Source organism: Struthio camelus, chromosome 4, assembly GCF_040807025.1.
Source record: "Struthio camelus isolate bStrCam1 chromosome 4, bStrCam1.hap1, whole genome shotgun sequence".
Taxonomy (NCBI): domain Eukaryota; kingdom Metazoa; phylum Chordata; class Aves; order Struthioniformes; family Struthionidae; genus Struthio; species Struthio camelus.
In genome coordinates, this window is record NC_090945.1 from 5,964,804 (window position 1) to 5,983,884 (window position 19,081).

Genomic DNA, 19,081 nt, shown 5'->3' on the forward strand with positions numbered 1-19,081 from the left:
TTTAAACCACGAGAACAATTCTTTCACAGTGCACGAGCCTGTATGTTTCTTAGTCCCACAAGAACCTAAAAAAGCAAAGACATCGGAATCATCACATTTGAAATAGCAGCAGGAATAAAACCTTAATCCAGCTCTTTCGGATCTCAAAAGCATGAGAGTCGCTGTTTGGTTTTCAATTTAGACAAAAGCATTGAAGTTTTTAATTTTCTCTCAGCAGGGTGCTTGCTTTTTTCTAATTTTCATCCACCATTCCTACCCTCTCAACATGTTTGTCAGAGGACATCTTAGACTGCGAGGAGATTAGACTTGAAAACTATGCTGTACCGGGACTGTCTGCATCCTGAAAACACACAGCAGAGATTTACACTTTAATCTCGTGTTAAGAAGAAACCAAATTCTAAGAAGAAATAAAATCTTAGGTGAGTGTAATCTACACCAAAAGAGCATATTATATGACAGCACAGTTCTAGACTAAAAAAGACTAGGCACACTCATACTATCGGGGATAACTGGGCTTGGAAGGCAACTCTAAAACTTAGACCAGGTTTTCAGAGAATTCTTTTCCGAGTTTCACAAAGTTGACCAAAAAACCCTGAATTACCAGAAGGTCTCCAGAATCTGGAGTGCTGAAGTGGAAGAGTGTGTGAAGGGGCACACTGCACTGTTTAAAACAGTCTCTTACAGAGTCTTTGGGAATTCATTATCCAGCATATCCATCACACCACAAATATGCAGGACTTATCTTCCTCCTAACTTGGCGGTTAGTTCCCTCCCACTCTCCAGCAGAGCTGGGAGAAGAGGCTGGAGTTAAGGGATCAAGGGACATAACTTGCTTTTACTCCCCCATTTTGGCCAGTAATCTGTTCACCAAGGGATACTCTGTTACCATGGACATTAAGGGATGGATTCTTTTGAGCTCTGCACTATACATGGTCACAGAGAAGGGCTGCCTGCCATGCAGATGCAGCATAGGTCCTGAAGGAGGAGATTCACACAGGGGTGCACTGGACTGATCTGCAAGGCCCACAAGGCGAGGTTACAAAGGGACGTAAACTCACCGAGCGGCTGAATAAATCCTCGTCTCCTGATTATCAGGCTGCCCCGTCTCCATTGACCCTACTCTCCAGTGCTCTTCATTAATGACCATTTGCTTGCTGGTGGAGAACATAATTCCTGCTCCCGCTCCCTCCAACTACATTTTTCATGCAGTGAACCTTTAGGGCTCGAAAGCCCTTGGTGCTTTGCTGTTAGAAGTGCTCAACAGAGCCAAAAGCCCTCCTGCAAACCTGGGGAGGCAGCATGCTCCAGGTGCCCCAGCTGCGGCTGCCTAGTGAGCCGGTACCGGAGCTTGGCTGGCTCGCTGTCCTGGTCAGTGGCAGAGAGCTGCAGGGTCGTGATCTTCTTCACTGAGTTCTCATCCAAGACCAGCCCCTTGTTAGCGATGATGGAGGGGGGGAGCCTGTCCTCTAAAAGGGTTAGGTACAAAACGGAGAGAGTTAGGAGACAGTCAGCCTCTTTTTCTTGGTATTATTCACACCAGATACTTATGTGCAAGCAAAACACAACACAAACACACATACACAGAAACACTCTCCTTTTTAGGGAACTCTCCCAGACTAGTAATCCTGAAATGAGTATTCGGGGCCTCAGCATTAACAGAGGGGACAGTAACATTATAATGTTTAGACAGCACTAAGATGCCAAGTGGGATTTTTCTACTTTTTCCAGAGAGTTTGTCACAAGCCAAAGAACTAATCCTTGTATCACTGAACTTTTCCCATGCCCCAAACGTCAAAGGCTTTTGAAGGAACAGTGAATAAAAACTGCATCTCAAGAATTACACCTTAACTTGCCATACATGCTGGATGGGAATCTCACTCTGTGAAGGCCTGAGCTTTACAGCAAAGAAAATATAACTTCAGCAATATCTTTTACCTAATACACTAATATAGAAAAACTGGTCCGTCAGTTGGTTGCCATCTGCATCAATCACATCAAAGGTGAAGGCAAAATTTCCACTGGCATCCCCTTTCTTGTGACTGTACGTCACTTGCCCTGGAGAGAGGGACAGGAGAAAAGAGGTAGTTTATGACAGGCTGCATCATTTAATTCTTAGTTTGGAACCAGGCTGGCACCATTAACCAAGGCAATCAGGGCTTGACAGAACTCCTGGATTCAGGTTTCACTACTTCTTCTCTTCATTCTTTTTCTCCTGCTGAAAAAGATGTCTTAGCACTTGCTTTATGATATGTGTTTCTCCCCTAACATAACAACCTTATTTTACTTCTTTCCCTCTCCCTTCCCTGCTTCAAATCATCTTCCCCTTGACATAAAGATGTGGCCATATTTTACTTAGATCTGGCCATGAGACTCACTGATTAGCTAAAATCGCTCTCTCACCTTTATTTAGATCAGCCTGGGTGAAACTTTTCACTGGTCCTTTGACAGAGATCTGGACTGGATTATCAGTTTTGGTCAACTGCAGACTGCCAACGCTGGGATCCTTCTTCATGACAAATCTGACCTTGGTGTCATCCAAATAAATAGCTGCCACTCTCAAGTGCTGATCTGTGAGGCGTGCTGCAGAGCCTGCACCGGAGAGACAAGGCCCACCAGTAGCTTCACCCAATCCAGCCCAGTGACTTGTCTAGGCTGGCCCATATAGTTTTTAAATAGCAGACCATATTTTACATTACAGAGTTGGGAGTGGTACTTTTGGGGGAGGGCAAGGAGAATTCCATCACAGAGAAAACAAGCAGAAGGCTCATCTATAAGGATCCACGAAGTGGCCATGCAAGGCCTCTACCTGGATGCTTAACTTGGCAAAGCAGCACTGAAGGCTTATGCTTTGTTCCCATCTCGAGTGCCTGGACACCAGGCCTGCTGGGGAGCCCAGGCCTACAAGGTGGGTTGGAGCCACACCAGGCCATTTCACCGACATGGAGCAGCGGCTTGTGTGATTTCGTGTTTCTGACTAACATATCAGCACAGCACAGACTTCACAACCTAACTATGGTGGTCACATTTCCCAAAATATAAAATAAAGCTGAAGGCAGAGGAAAGTTTCTGAAAGGTGAACACCCTCAGACTGCAGCAATCTTGTCATGACTGTGGTTAGATACTTTCATGCTTATCCCTTCCCAGCGAATGAACATAAAGCCCCAGACTATACATTTGTTCTTGGGAGGCAAGGGCTGAACTACAGTATTCCCTTCTACACTTGCACAGACAGAGCACAGAGTGATCTGTGTGTAAGTCATTCTCCCCCGTTCCCCCCACCCCCCAATGAATCACTGCTCCGTGCACCACTATAGGAAAAAGAACATTTGGAAGAGACTGTCCTAGTCATATCAGAGGTGTAAGCACACACCTGCACCTTGCAATTGCAGCCAGAGGGAAATACATGTGCGCATCTCCCAGTGGGATGGCTAAACATGAGATACCATCCTCCCTCCTCATACCGTACCAGCGGGAAGCTGCAGGCCCTTGTTGACAGCTAATTTGGGTGGCTCATTCTTCTGCAGCTCCATGGAGAACTCCAGCCTCCCCAGCTGGGTGTAGAGACCATCTGTGATGGAGAATCCAAACTCATCCGTCTGTGCTGCTGCACCGCTCTGAGTATAAATGATCAGCTCATCCAAAACGTCCTGGTAGGTGAAGGACGAGCCCTGGGACAGCACGTGCCCGTGCTCCATGGGCTCCCTGGCAGTCTGCCTCCTGCGGAGATAACCTGACAAACACATGAAAATTACAGGGAGAACACAGCCCGTCGGGGTTCGCACGTCAGCTCTCAGTGGGATGCACAGAGGTGGATGTGGCCTTACAGCTTCTGACCGCAGAGTCTTGCCAAGAGAGTTGAAGGAAATTTTCTGCTTATTGCCAAAGCTGGTAAGAATTTGGCTGCTTACAGGAGATCTAAAAGAGGGCACACAGCCCCCACTGGTTCAACAAAACAAAGCAGCCTTCCCTATCCACCTTGCCTTGCTTTTCACTAGTTGCTCAGCTCTCTGACAGTGAATCCCACAACAGGTGACTGCACCAGGATGGGGTAACACAAAAGGGAACTTCCCAGGGAAGTGTGTTCAGTCCCTCTTTCCCTCCTCCCACAAACAGTGAGGGAAATCTCTCGAAGAATGGGTCTGTCCTGATGAGCAATCCCCATGTGGCTGCTGCTCATCACTGAGCAAACATGCTTTATGTGAATGTGCCAGGCTTCTCTCTCACATCAGGAGCTGTTCAGCACGTGCGTGCGCGCACACACACACACACACACACACACACACACACACACACACACACAGACAGAGCTTGCCAGGACTTACCATGGTCAGGAGTTTTGGTAACCACAATGACAAGCTCACTGTCCTGGGTGTCCAAGTCCTGCAGGCTGAGGGAGGTGTTGGTAATCACCACACCTGAGCCCTCCTGCACTCTGACAGGCTCCAGAACCATCTTTGGGGGCTCATCATTCTGCCGCTGTACAGATCCAAAGGCAGACAGTCACAGAAAGGAAAAGGCCAGGGGGAAATGACTGTTCCCTACTGGAATGAAATACAAGCTCCCAAATAACAGCACTGGTGCCATGGTACACGGATGGGCTACATCAGTCTCTCCTAATCTATTCAGCATCGTGGCTGCTTATGAGATGGAACCACAGAAATAAGCCCTGGGGAAGAGGCTGCGATGCACAACTGTTCCCTGGCTTGACAGGGAGTTCAATCCCTGTGCTAGGGGAAGGAAACAGGAGGAAGAAATCCCTCTTGAATCCCCTTCACGTATGTTAAAGGGGAGAGCACACCTCACAAACAGAGGGAGCTGCACCTTAAAAGCCACTTGTCTATGGTGGAAGAGAGGGCTTCAGCAGCCAGAAAGCGTGTGCGCACCTGAATGGTGATATTAATGCTGTGCACCTCAGACTGGCTGAAGCCATTGCTCACGTAAAAGCTGAAAACATCATTTGTTGGCTCGATGCTTTCATGGACGCTCTGGAAGTAATAAACGCTGCTCTCTAGAACATCTTGAATGGAGAAGGAGGCATCTGTGGCCACAGCACTCTGCGGACCAAAACTCTCACCTGCAAACAGAATGTCACTAGTGAAAGGATGTTCGATTCACTAATAAACAGGGGGAAAAAAGCAGAATTAGGAGAAGAATGACACGTTGTGAGACACAGAAGGATGTTCATTTCTGGAATGTGGTTTTCACTTATCTGGTGAACCTATGCAAAAAGTAATTTCTGCTGCATTAGAGCAGACATCAGGGAAACTGTATTTTTATGCGTACTACAAGTGATCCTAAGTCCCAGAATTACTTAGGCTTTCTTCTATGATGATTCTGTGATTAGACAGTCACTAACGTCTCTCCTCATCACAATCACTACATCAAGCTCTACCTTGAAAAACTGTTTCACAGTCAAGAAAAATACCCAGCCATGGCCTGTCTAAGCAGAGGAGACTCATCATTACCAAAATGGCACAAACTGGAGTTCATTCAAGAAGGATGATACGTAACGGATAGCAACGCACGCGCTCCAGGAGAAACGGAGTAACTGTTGTAACAAGCCACCACACTGGCCAACACACGGTGATATTTTAGAAACGGAAGTTATGCTTTAAGTAAAACGTCACCTCTTTTAGGACCAACACACCACAGTGAGCAGACAAGCCCCTTAGATAAACATCCTTGGACAATATGAGAGGAATCCTACCTCTTCTCAGTAACGAAGTGAGCTAAGACAGCGTCACCAGTCATGCTCTGCCACAGATTACCCAGCTTTAAAGCTCAGTGTGACGCTCGGTGGAATTCGGCAAAGATTGCTCTGTACTACAAGGACAGCCAGAGTAAAACACGCTGAAAATATGCATGGGCTTGTAAAAGCTTTCATTGCCTCAGCCTCCCCGGAAAGAAGTTATCTTGTAATGCTGACTTAAGAGCTCTTCGTGATCAGCCGACGCTAACCAGAGCTGGAGAGAGGAACTGTGATGAGATAAAACTACAGTCTGCTCCAGCGTGGCATTTCCTATGCTCCCTTTCACTGGCCAGGAGGAGGAAGAGATAGTCAAGCAGTTTACCTGTCTTAGTATTTTCAATGTAGCCGTACATAGGTAGAGTGATAACCGTGACCCGCAGGTCTTCCTTGACAGCAGTATCATAATCAGCAGCTAAGTGGTGATGAGCCAGCAGTGGGACCCTGCCCCCCTCATCCACCTGGAAAACAAAAGGATACAACAGAACTACCATCCCTGCACACAACACACAGCAGCACACAAATCGTTACTGAACGAGTCTGCACAGTCACTCTGTGGAGGAGGCTTCCCAGGTGCTTGCATGCTCACTTCTCTAAAGTCCCGTCTCATCCTCCCGCAGATGGTTTGAACACGAGATCAGCTGGGAGGTGGGGTGGGAGGGGAAGAACAAAGCCTACCTGGCCCTCAAGAGGAGCCTGTGAGGGCTTTATCAGCAGAGAAAGAGGACTGGCAGAGTCATGCTGACCTCCTGGAGGGCGAGGTCTGCATTTCTTGTTGAGGGGAAGCTTTTGAAGGTGGTAAGGGAGGGGGAATGCAAAGCTGGAAAGGAGGGAGATGACTTCAAAAGGCTCCGATAAGGAGTCTGAAATGCTTTGTATCAATCCAAAGCCCCAGATGTTTTCAGACTCAACTTTTGGACCCAGCTCCTGACCAGAACAGAAGCAAGCAGCTGAGGTTCAGGGATGCAGCCATACTGTCAGCTTCCTTTGGCCTTTGAGTAATTTAACTCTTTGCACTCACAAGATTGCCTGTGTAACACCTTACTTCACAGTGATTTGCCCTGAATCCAGGAAAAGACTGTTCAGCTCCTCACATCTCACATCTAACACATTCTTGTCACTGTTCTTGGTATCCTCAGTGGCCACTTACAGTAATATGGTCAGCAAAAGCAATGAGTGATGGCGCTGTCTGGGCAGATGTGATAGTGATGGTAAACATCTGGCTGTCAAGCCGGTTGTTATCAGCATCAAAAACAGCAAAGTGGAAGATGTCCGTGACTGGCTGATTGCTGGTCTCAAACACAGTGGAGTAGCTGCGCAAGTCAAAACACAATCTGGGTCAGGGACTCTCGCGACAATCAGGCAAAAGCGTCTCCTCCCCGCATTTCGAGATGAACGCACACTTCTTCAAAGAGAAGTGGCACTTCAGTTCCAAACTCTTCTTCCCACTCATTCCCAGTTCTTTCAAATCACCGTTTTCAGTGGTGCTTATCTAAAATATCACCATGACATTGCAGACACAGAAAAATATCCTCATAGTTTGAAGCTACACAAACTTCTGGCATTTCAGACACACAGAAATACCTATTTCTGTACACAGGAAATGCTCTCATTTATCATCTCATAGGACACAATAGCCTAGAAAGGACAAAGTATCTTTGACACATTGCACTAATATAGTATAGCCCTGAGTTCCCTTCAGAGAAACCATTAAGCTTTTAATTGGCACAGCTTGAAGGAGAAGAGCTCTTTGATACCTGATCCTCTGGTTGTTGATGTCTTCCATGGTGAAATTATAAACCTTGGAAAGCTCTTCATCATGAGAGCCAGATATCCGTAAGAGGGTGCCGTACGTGGGCAGAGATAGTAACTGGATTCTTATCTCTGAGTCAGGAGAATTATTATCCTAAATGTGAAAAAAAAAAAAAAAGATTAGCTTTTGTTTCCCCCCACTAAGATGGAAGGAGGAAGAAAATGTTTTATAGAGAAATACATCAAGCTAGCAGGGTCAGACCCTCAGCTGTTGAATACCGGCGAAGCTCTACTGATGAGGAAAGGATCAGAATACATCAGGATGTACATCCCCAGAACGTGCCACAAAATGCATTTTGCTTTTCTTTCAGCACCAAGAGGTTTTCTCTCTGTCCTTGTATCACACCAACACATTGTCCGAGATAAGCCTGGTATTTTTAATTTCAAATTACGTTCCTAGTGGACCACTTACGTAATATGCTTTTGCTGGCTCCACAGAAACTGAGCCAAAATGTTACTAATACATGGCAGAGAGAGTAACTGTTGCCAACCCATGCTTCAGACAGAGACACAGAGCTAAGCTCAGTTCTTAGTTAAAAAAAGGGCAAACTGAGAGCAATGCTATAAAAGACAGATCCACATTAAACTAAATGCTCAATTTGGCTCCTTATAACTACATTAAGTACAACCATGACTATGATACCAGAGCTCAGGTGGCACCTTTCTCCTAAAAGTTTTTGTTGGGGTCCTGAAGGATAAGACCAAAGCAAAAGTCATCATATCCTCAGCATATAGCTTAGGAGTCAAATCCTCTTTTCTGTGACTGTTGCCTGCCTTAGAATAAACTCAAAGAGCTCCCATGTCAGCCTTCCTTCTTAAGAGGAGGACAGGACCGCCCCAATTCTGTGTGAAAAGTTATATGCACGCACAGGGTAAAATTCTGAAAAATCACTTCCATCTGGCTTAGCCACAGAGACTGTCAATATATCAGCAGTTCTTCAAAGCCATTTTTATGCATTGATTTAGGTACCAAAACACACCAACTGCATTTATAAAAGCATTCAATTAGGATTGGCACCTAACTGCACTTGGCTTTAATGAGTAATGCTGCGCCTCACCTGCCGGGAGGTTTTGGCAAACCCCAATGATACGCCTCTCTGCATGTCTGCTGCCAAATCACTACGAAAATGAAGCACTGGCTGCCAATTTCCTAGGGAGACCCACAAATCCTGTCAGGCCTGGAAAAAGTGCTGGAAAGTATTTGAGCCCATCTGCCTTTCTTGGCGGCTTGGTGCAAGGAGTATGCAACAGGTATGACATTTAAAAGCAAAGCAGTCCAAGCTGTTAACAGGTGGAAGAGACTTCAGAAGGGTCATTTAATCAGTCGGACAAGAATTGTTCAAGTTTCAATGGTTTACTGACTCAGTGCAATTGATTCATATGCTTTACCGAAGTCGTAATTTTTATGGCACATAACATTGGCAAACTTAACTTAGATATCTATCTTGGACAGGGAAAAAATACTTGCCCCTAACTGCTCTTCTTGGTTTTGTTGATGCTTTTTGGTGAAAGCTCCAGAAAGCCAGATTACACAGACCGTTCTCTAAACAGGTCTGCTGGTCCATAAACTCACTGCACCTCCTTGCACCAGGATTTATTTTACAAAAGTATTTCTGACATGATTCACCTTTTCCAGCATGAGAAACTGGTTAAAAAACAATGAAGTCATGTTTTGGGGGAGAGGTCGGTTTACTACTCAGTAAGATTTTCTACTGTAATGAAGCATGAGGCCTTGAAGTTGGCCTGTGCTGGAAAGCTCTAGCAATCAAATCAGTCAAGTCCAGACAGGAGACTGGGCTGTGAATATTCAACATAGGCCTTCCTTAATGGAGAAGCAGGAACAACATGATATGACCAGACCTCTCGGACTTGGTACGCTCCAGCTGAGACACACAACAACTTTCTATCATTGCTATCAGGAAGGGGAATGAGTCTCTTAAGGATGGGTCAGCCTAGCATCTTCTGGCCATCTGAGGGATCTGGATTTAGAGCTCACAACTTTGCACAATTGAGAACGCTGTGGCCAACAGGGATGAAGCCAGCACAGAGAATGCAGCTAAAATGCATTTTCACCAGAGCAGGCTAGCTACAACCTGACTGCTCAGAGAGCAACCATCACAAAACCAGAAGCTGGGGTAACACGATCCACATGAAAACACAGCTATATCTCTAGTGCACGTGCTAACAACCTTGTCTGTGCAGATTTGCTCGGGTCCCTGGGTACAGACTTGTATCCCTTGGAAAAACATTCATCTGCCTTCTTATCCTGCCTAACCTCCTGCTGTTCTCTAAGCACCTCTGACAGCCATTACGTTAGGTCTCTCCAGCCACTCACATGTGCTTTGGTTTCACTCCCACCTCCTCCCTAAGGGGAGGAATGTGCATACTTGCAATGCACTGCTACAGTCTTTGCTGCTAGATCAACTGCTAGGAGCAAGACCTCTTTCTTCTGAATTTCACCAGCAGTGTAAGTCTTGTACAGCACAGAAACGCTGGGATCACCTCCATGCTACCAAGGAGTGCAGCATCTTGGATTGTTTAAAAAATCCTCAAGCATGTCCAGAAAAAGAACTAGGCAATTCTGAAAGGCAGCGGGGGACAGGACAGGTAGACAGAAATCGTCAAGGGATTATCACTGAGCAAATCCATGTGCTTTATTAGCAAGTCTGTTTGGTACCTAAATCTGGGATTAACTCAGTTCTCATGTTAGAATGGCAGTTCACCTCTGTTTCAGTCAAACATGGATAACTTTAAACCCGGTTGGATAGAAGAGCCCATTATCCCCTTTTTGGCAGCAGTAGTTAGGATACAGTCAAAACTTGAGCTCTCTGCCAAGAATCCACACTGACTGCAGAGAGGTGTGTGCTATGAAGGGTCTGTGGGGGGATTAGGAAAGGGATGCTGGCAGCATTTGTTGGGTTTAGGCAGAAATAGATGGAAGCTTACAATATAAGCGAGGTGCAATCGAGAGAGAGTCACAGAGCTTTTACTAGCCACAGTGATTGCCAACAAGCAGCCAGGGGCCAGCTGTGGACCACTGTTATCCAGCAGGGATACTTCCACCCTCAGCACCGTTGTCACTGTGGTGACACCATCAGTGACAGAGATTTCCATGCTGTCTTCAGCTGTCGATGAACCATCTTCAGCTGTCGATGAACCATCATGCACATATTGCAGAGCATTTCGAGTGACGTCCTCGTAGGTGAAGGTGTCACCTTCCCAAAAAGAAAGGCACAAGTCAGACTGACTTTGTTCAGAATACAATCCAATCCAACTCACCTAAGGCTCCAATTTAGCTAAAAACATAATCACATGCTTAACTGGCATTTAATACCATCCTTACAGAGGTGTGAGTTAAGAGGGGATTCATTAAGGGTTATTTATCATTTATATTACTGGTATAAGTTATATTATATATTATACATTTATATTATACTAATTATATTATATATGTTTACATTACATATATTTATACTGTATCTTAATCCATTATATTATTTATTAATCGATGCAGGGCAGAGGGAAAGCTACAACTTCACAGTCTCACAGACACAGTGACTCTCCCCTGCTATCTGAGAGCGCAGAGACCTTCCTTCCTTCCCAGCTGCTCTGTAAGCTCCCACCTGTCACAGCTAGATAATGCTTCCATCTCCACAACTTCTGTTTGCTCTACTCTCTGAAAGACAATATTTGTCCATCTGATGACACACTGGAAACAGCTGCCACCAAATCAACAGTAAAACTCCACAGGAGCTTTGACCACTGGCTCACAACAGGTTTACAAGGACATGGACTTCAGGAGAAATGTTCACTCAGTATTATTTCAGGTATAACTTTCCATGTAAAACAAAATATCCCTTCTGATTAACGCCTGGTTACAGTTAGCACAAGCTAGTGAATGCTAACTAGCCTGCACATTCTTGGTAGTGGAAACACACTGACTCAGCCAGGAATTAAATAACAAACCACAGCAAAGGAAAAGCATCTTCCATGCCCCCCATCCCACAGACGCACACTGTCAGGCTTCCATTTCCTGCTGGGCAACTAAACTGCCTGTGTGGTCAGGCACACACTGACCCCCCTCTCCGCCCTTAAAAAGACTTCTGCTCAGCTCACCTGCTCTCATGCGCTCCTGCACTCCTGCACTGTACTTGAGCACAACACCATGGCGGGGAGGTTCCACCAGCTCAAAGAAAAGGCCCTCGGGTGCTGTGTCCGTGTCGCTCACCGCCAACTGGATCCCTGTGCCGGGGAAAGGGAGAACAAGTTTCATCATCCTTAGACCCTGCACTCTCTTAGGTAGGAGAGATCTCTTAGGTTTTTTGATGTGCTCTTGTAAATATAGCCAAAAAGCTGAATTCAGTCAGTACCTGAAAAGTCAAACAATTCTGGAGCAGTCCCAGGCCAAGCACTTGCTACCTTCACAGAAATAATTAGCTAAATGGACAGAAATTAGTGAAACCAAAACTCTCTCCAGCTCCACCCAGGTGGCCTCGTGACAATAAACTCCATGCCTCGGGCACAGCTCTGCCACCACATCCCTTTCACTCTACTCACCGATGGCGGCCTTGCCCCCCTGGCTGACCTCCAGGAACGGAGCTGTGATCTGGAAGACTGGAGGCTGCTGTTCCGCAGAGAGCAAATGAATGACAAACACCATCTCTGGGGTTGTGTGTTCTCCATCAGACACTAGGACACAGATAAAAAAAAACACACCTGACTTCAGGGATGTGTTTTCAGAGACTCACCTGGGAAATTCACCCTTCTCTACAAATCACCATCCCACAACTGTGACTTCCCACCTTGCCAATCTACCCCTTTGTCTATGGACCCATACACGCAATTCAGAAATCATGCCAACAGCACTCGTCTTTGCCCTTAAGTCCACCCTCAGCAAGATAAGCATAACTTGGAAGAATCTCTGTGTGCATGTATACATACTGTCTCCCATATATCTATCAGGTGCACTTGTAAGTCAGAAAACAGGGTTCTCCTTGCTAGTGCATCATTTGCATTTCTGTCTGAGGCAGCACATGGAAAGGGAAAGATGTGTTAAACAAGGAAGTGGTTTATCAGTAGTGATTTAACAGTGGAAACATTTCTGGGCTATACTGGGAAAAAAAAAACCTCTGATGTCTGTGTACACATTGAGGGGAAAACAGGAATGAATTATTAGCCTTGCAGGACAAATTCCAGACAACTACTGGAAAAAGGGTGTTTCTGCTGAACTATATCCTAGCTCCTACAAACACTGTTGGGACATAACTATATAAATATTCCCCAGGCACATCCATTTTCATAAATTCCTACTGTGCACCCATAGGTGTGCCTACAGTGGTTGAAAGGCCAAGGAGCAACAGGCAACGTGAGGGGCACAGGGAGGAGAACCCTGTTGGCCAGGAAAGAACGCTTGACTCTCATACCTGTGAATCGGAAGTTCACTGACTCTGGGAGACCTGAAGGGAAAACACAAGCAATTTGTGTAATTGTGGCGAGGACAGGGAAGCACACACTGATGGTCACCAAAAGCAATGGCGAACTCTTGGAATGTTCCCCCACGCACTGTAACCCACCTCCCCAGGCAAAGGCAGAGGCATGGGACGAGAGAAGAGGGAAGACAGCTGGCTCCCTCCTGTTCTACTCTCCAACACAGACCGAATCACCAGGAGACAATGAGGAAGGGAGAAAGTGTTTTCCTGAGAAATTATGGATTATACTCCTGGAAATTGCTAATGCAAGCCTAAAGTGGTCTTGTCCTGAAACAGCCAAGACTCTTCTTGATTTCAAATAAGAACAAGACAGATTCCCATGTCCTTTGCATCGTTCAGACCTCATGCCCTGGTACGTCTGGACATAACTATTAAGTAACTCCAGGTCTGGAGAAGGACCAGCACTTCAGCTACCTCCACCAGTCTGAAGGGCATTGGAAGGAACGTCCAGCTCCTTACCTGCAAAGGAGAATGCGATGATCTCTCTCAGGTGTGGAGCTGCAGTTGGTGGACGATACACAATCTTGCCATGGTTTATATCTGCTTGGCTGAAATAACGGACTGGGGAGAGAGGCCTGTCTCTGTGCTCCACAATACCTACAGAGTCAAAGAGCTCCATATTAACAGGAGGAATTCTTTCTTTTTCTTTTTTTTTCTTTTTTTTTTTTTAAAGACAAGATACCAAAGACCAAGCTTCTTTTTCTCTCCCCAGGTACTACTTCTTACATCTTTAGTGGCTGCTGAATGGGTCTGCACGCAGGACATATTCTGTATAGGAGGCATCAGAAATTAAATAGAGATTCTTCACTTAGTAGCTTCTTCAAATGCCTCTCACTAGAGAGGTGAAAAGCAGAAAGCCATGGGGCGCAACATTCAATATATTCCAGACAATAATAAAAAAAAAGTCTGAGCACTGTTGATTACTCCCAAGCAAGCCTAAGAAACATGGTTAAGAAAAAAGGTGCTCGAAAGCTAATGAAGGAGGCCAAACAGATTAACAGATGCCTCCACAGAATGACACTCTGGGAATAAAGCTAGAAGCACAGCAATAAATTCAGAAGGTTGTTAGTGCCAGCACTGAAGTGACATTTTGCAACAACAACAAGCTGCCATGTTCTGATGGCTTCACTTGCTTCACTTGCCTTGGCCAGGAAGCAGAGGAACAGTCACGTTGAACAGGATTTTCTCACTGGAAATCTCCGGGTCTACAAAGGAGAGGTGATGGGGCTCAATCACTGTCACGCGGTCCTCCAGCACCTCAACAAACACATTACACGATGAGCATGAAAGCCAAAGACATGGGAACGTCCAACCAGAAATGCATCGAGAGAGAATTTGTTTTGATATACTTAAATATAAGAGTGTCTTCGAATTTTTATTTTTTTTAAACCTAAAATTGACATGGGATGGGACTGGCTGAACCTTTAGCAAGGTTCTCAAACCCCTGCAGAGTAGGGACTACGATGAGATCAGAGAGGACAGTGAAGCTGGATAATGAGTAAAATTTGCAACAGAGCCAGGGCACGTCTTAGGGACCATCTAAACTCACTGTCAGCTCTTCTGTAAACCAAATTGAGTTTGTAACGTAGAAACTGAGTACCACCATGCTCAACAGGAGACAGCACTATACAGGACCACCTCTGTTAAATCTTTTTTTTTCTGGAGAATCAGAAAGACCTATGAAAAAAGAGAAAACCACCTCCTCCTTTATATAACTCTAAGCTTACTCCTACTTTCAGGCTGCCCAGGAAAGTACCAATATTTTTAGTGCACTCTCCATTTCCCCAGCTGAGCAGGCACCAGTGGGGCTAGAGCAGAGGCACTAACTGTGACGACCCTAACCACACAGCCGGGAGGACACAGGGCCCGGCGTTGCAGTCTGGCCCTCCCATAGGACAGCAGCAAAGACTAGGGCCCCAGACCGAGGGGAAGGAAACGTCACCACGGATTATGCAGACTGGGCTGTCCTGTGCAAATGTGCAGCCTGCACTCTCACACGTGATGGGGAGTTTCTTTTTAACTCTTAGAGCGACTAAGAACAGATGAATGAAAATCCAATTTGACTGAAAGCCCACTGGATGAAGATACAATTCTTCCCCTAGGTAGTTTACTAGTCTAGTCTGATGTGCCCTGAACGGATTCACTTTTAAAAGAAATCCTGAAAACACCTCAGCCGTTTCCACAGAAATGCAGAGGACCGAATTTTTTTTTTACATCTTAAATCTGTTTAAAAATGTCCCATTCCTTCCATTCCGAGGGTATCATTAATCAAAGGTGGGCAGTGTGTTACAGGAGTTATGGTGCTGCACAGACTTAAATGCACAACGGTATTTAACTTGCATGCATTTGTGAATCTTAAGCCTGCAGAATTAACAGCTATGAAAAACCACTGAGTTTAAACACATTTAGTTTAATACTTCAGCTGGGTATGAAAAGCCTCCAGCTCATTTCATAATCTCTAACAAAATACGGAGAGTACAAGCTAAATTAAGGACACGGGCAATTAATGCATCTGCTTTGGAACACGAGATGATCATTTGCTGTGGCTCAGGAACAAACTACAGTTTTCCACCTACCACATCTTGCACAGCCCACTGAATGCTGACATGGATAGGGCTGTGGTGCCATCCTATCAAACCTGCGCCCCGTTCTGCTGGCCTCGCTTCCAAGACTGGGTGTTAGCCTGGACGCTGTGGCAAGGTGAGAGTTCCCGATGGAGCAGCTCACTCCATCGCAAATGCTGCCTATCCCCCAAATCAACTCTGCAGGCAGTGCTAGTTCATCTCTCTCTCTTCAGTTTTCACCCAAACACATCAGAAGAGGAACCACAGCCTGTGAGTGACTCTTGTAAAGCAGTAAATAAAACCTTGCCAATCCTTCTTAGATGTGGAAGTGTCACACGTCTCACCAGAATGAAAAGCCACAAAGTTTACTTGTGATACTGGCATTGCTACATACAGCCCTGTATAGAGAGGGCAGGCTTAAAATTAACAGCAGTGTCCCTTTCATATAGCCTCTTTGGGAAGGGTGGGGAGGAGCACCTCAGTGTATGCTGGCAAAATTGTCCTTCTCCTTCACAAAGATAATCGCTGTTTGCATTCAGCTAGAGAGAAGCTCACGCTCCTATCACCACTCCTGTCAGTGTAGGGAAAACAGGTAACTTGATGCATTTGAAGAAGGAAACAGTATAGATCTATGCTCAGTTTCACGATCAAAGCGGCACTGCACTTTCTTTGACCTTTCTCTGCAGGACATGCAAAGACAAAATTCCAGCTATGGGAAGACCTAACATTTTGTGCTTGCTCTTCAGCTGAGAAGCCAGGCTAATTCTGAAGGAGTCTGAAGACAGATTAACAGAACTCAATCACACTGATGCAAGGAAGTGCAATTTTATGATGAAAAGATTTAAGGTTATAGTTGCTTCTTAGTTGTCTCCAAGGCATATTTGTCTCTCTCAGAGGTAACACTTGCAGGTTGCGAGCCATCCCTTCAGTAAAACATGTTTTATGGCACTATTGAATTTTGTGCTGTGTAATTGGCTGTAAAATCCAGCACTGTATGGCTCAGTCAGACACCTCTCCCATGAATTTTGTCAAGTGACAACAAAAAGTCAAAAAGAGAAAGAAACATCACTGGCTATCGCTCCAAGTAGCAGTCTGAGGGCGTTTTATTATTGACTGTGAAAGGTTGCCCCTATTTTAAACCCTGACAAGACCCTTGTGTCATGGACTTTTCACTAATTCCTCTCCCACGGCTTCCTTCAGCCCTGCCTGGCCCCATGCCTGGCAGGTCTTGTTGGCTTACAAGTCCACCACCTCCCCTGCGGAGGCTCCTCCTGGGGACCGCTGCCCCCGGGGAGGTCTGCCACATCCACTCTCCTGCATGGGTCTCTTGGTGTGTTTTTGTCTGTCAGGGAGCGCCCGAGGGCACGGACTTTCTGTTTGACAATGCTAAGCATCCTGCTGGCATGCTCTAAATAAATCATGAAGAAGGAATAGTGCCAAAGATGACTGCACGCTACCCCTGAGCTTGTAGATGCAGCTCTCCCAGCGCACAGCTCCTGCCTGAAGAGCTGGCCTCAGCTCCATTCACATGTCTTGCAAGCACTTCCCTCTGCTTTGCTTTCACAGCCTGCCCTGGCTCACTCCCTTCAGCTCAAGATAGCTGTTTAATGGATTACGTTCCCAGTCCTCCTCTGAAATTCCCACTGACCACAGCAAGGCTACATAGCTAAGCTGATGCCTGAGCCAAACCCCCTGCCTTTAACTTGGTTCTCTGAGCATCCTGATGGGTGACCCGGGTGCAGAGGCCCGTAGCTCCCCTCCAGCCCACACACTCAGGTTCCCTCCCTGCAGAATCAAAGAACAGGAGAGGGTAGGAAAAGGAAGGGGGAAAGCTGGACTTCACCCACACACATGCTGTGGACACGGAGGAGGCATGCACCTAAGTCAGAGAGCTCACAAAATGAACTGTAAAGTTGGAGGTCATCTTTTAAATTAAAACAACCAGGGAAACGATCACATTAGAGAGAATACTGTTACGAAAATGGTTGTTCCCAGAGTCCATGCTTCAAGAAAAGGTAATTCAGTTCCATGGATGCGGATATAATGGGCTTGTCTGAATCTCTTCCAGATACATTATAATCTGTGTTCCTGACGTCAGGTTGATGGATGAAAACTTTCTGATGTGGGTGGGCTACCATTCCGACAAATAAAGTTTGCAGTGGAATTACTAATAAGATCTATTCATTAGTTTCTCTAACCCACCATTCTTCAGTCTTGCCCTCCCTAATAGCTTCCCAAGAAAGGGCCGTTTTGAAAATGCTAAGAATTCCATGAAAAAATGTTTAAAATATTTTTTCTTTTCTCTCTCCCTCTCCCTTCCAATCTATACATTCATCACTTCTACTAATAGTTACTGAGTTTCTCAAATTTTTGTGAGGGTTTTCTTTCTTTTTTTTTTTTTTTTTAAATCATTTCCTCTTCTAACCTGTCTAGGCTTTTTTCACTTATATCTGCTTTCTACTTCAGTTATCTGGTGCAAAACCCCTATTCTTTAGATTTAGTTCACTCTTTGAATTAGGCACAACAGCATGGACAATAGCAAGTAAAGGAATCAATATTCAGTGATTATAACTACTCTATGGGAAGCTCTGCTTGCCGTATGCTAACATAATAAGAGCGGGAACACAACAAACAGCAGTCAGTGGTTTCAGTTCACACTTACAGCCATGTGCAAAGAGGAGCCGAGTGAAAGCTGAGGTGCCCTGGGTGTCCGTGGGAGAATGGCAAGATTGAACACGTGGGTTTCGACGTTGGCTGGGGGAGTTGCAGAGCTGGACACCTGGGAAAGAAAGATCACACGAATGGACATCTGACAAAGGACACCACTGCATTTCTAGACCAGTTTCATACTTTCCCTCTCCTCTCTTCCTGGTCTGAGAAGGCAAAGACAAACACCCTTCCAGCAGATACCAACCCAAAACATGAACAGATGGTAACTGCTGGGAACTAAGGTTGATAAACAGTAACCAGGTTCTCCACTATTGCCTGTACAATCTGTAAATGGTTTATCTCTCTATTAACATTTTGAAAGATATCCCTGTTTGTCAATTCCCTACCTTTAGCTGTTCATGCTTGTTTCCCCCTGCCCCTGCCTCAGTTTTGCTGAATTTTGTCTCAACTGTCTGTACGACTTAATGGAACTGCTCAGCACAGGAACAGAAACGATAATGGGTTTTTAAACCTTCCCCCCCTCTCAAAATGACTACTGGTTGTGCTGAGAAGGTGAAATAACTGGTCTTCTAACAATGGCAGCATCAATCCTCGGCAGTGACTCCCGGTGATCCCCACAAAGATGCACCTTCCAAGAGAGGCTGCACTTGGGCTTGACACAAGTGACCCGTGAATATTCCAGATGCCACTATGATGCCAAAATTAAGCCAGCTGTATCTAACTTACCATAGCACACTTGCAGTAGTGACATGCAAAGCAAATAAACAATGTTAAATTTGTAAAAATTCAGAGGACCAAGA

At 45.6% G+C, this 19,081-nt stretch overlaps 1 protein-coding gene across 2 annotated transcripts in view; it reads right to left on the bottom strand.

Annotated features, from left to right (window-relative positions):
• FRAS1 (Fraser extracellular matrix complex subunit 1) overlaps positions 1 to 19,081 on the bottom strand; it is a 184,378-nt gene that overhangs the window by 29,775 nt on the left and 135,522 nt on the right. For both annotated transcript variants that reach the window (XM_068941185.1, XM_068941184.1), the window contains 16 exons: positions 18,274 to 18,390; positions 14,190 to 14,304; positions 13,507 to 13,644; positions 12,982 to 13,014; positions 12,116 to 12,247; positions 11,675 to 11,800; positions 10,505 to 10,773; positions 7,504 to 7,652; positions 6,897 to 7,059; positions 6,072 to 6,207; positions 4,884 to 5,074; positions 4,323 to 4,476; positions 3,467 to 3,730; positions 2,401 to 2,589; positions 1,936 to 2,055; positions 1,287 to 1,466 (listed from right to left, as the gene is read on the bottom strand). In XM_068941185.1, the coding sequence (XP_068797286.1) occupies positions 1,287 to 1,466; positions 1,936 to 2,055; positions 2,401 to 2,589; positions 3,467 to 3,730; positions 4,323 to 4,476; positions 4,884 to 5,074; positions 6,072 to 6,207; positions 6,897 to 7,059; positions 7,504 to 7,652; positions 10,505 to 10,773; positions 11,675 to 11,800; positions 12,116 to 12,247; positions 12,982 to 13,014; positions 13,507 to 13,644; positions 14,190 to 14,304; positions 18,274 to 18,390 (2,476 nt within the window). The remainder of the gene's footprint in view (positions 1 to 1,286; positions 1,467 to 1,935; positions 2,056 to 2,400; positions 2,590 to 3,466; positions 3,731 to 4,322; positions 4,477 to 4,883; positions 5,075 to 6,071; positions 6,208 to 6,896; positions 7,060 to 7,503; positions 7,653 to 10,504; positions 10,774 to 11,674; positions 11,801 to 12,115; positions 12,248 to 12,981; positions 13,015 to 13,506; positions 13,645 to 14,189; positions 14,305 to 18,273; positions 18,391 to 19,081) is intronic.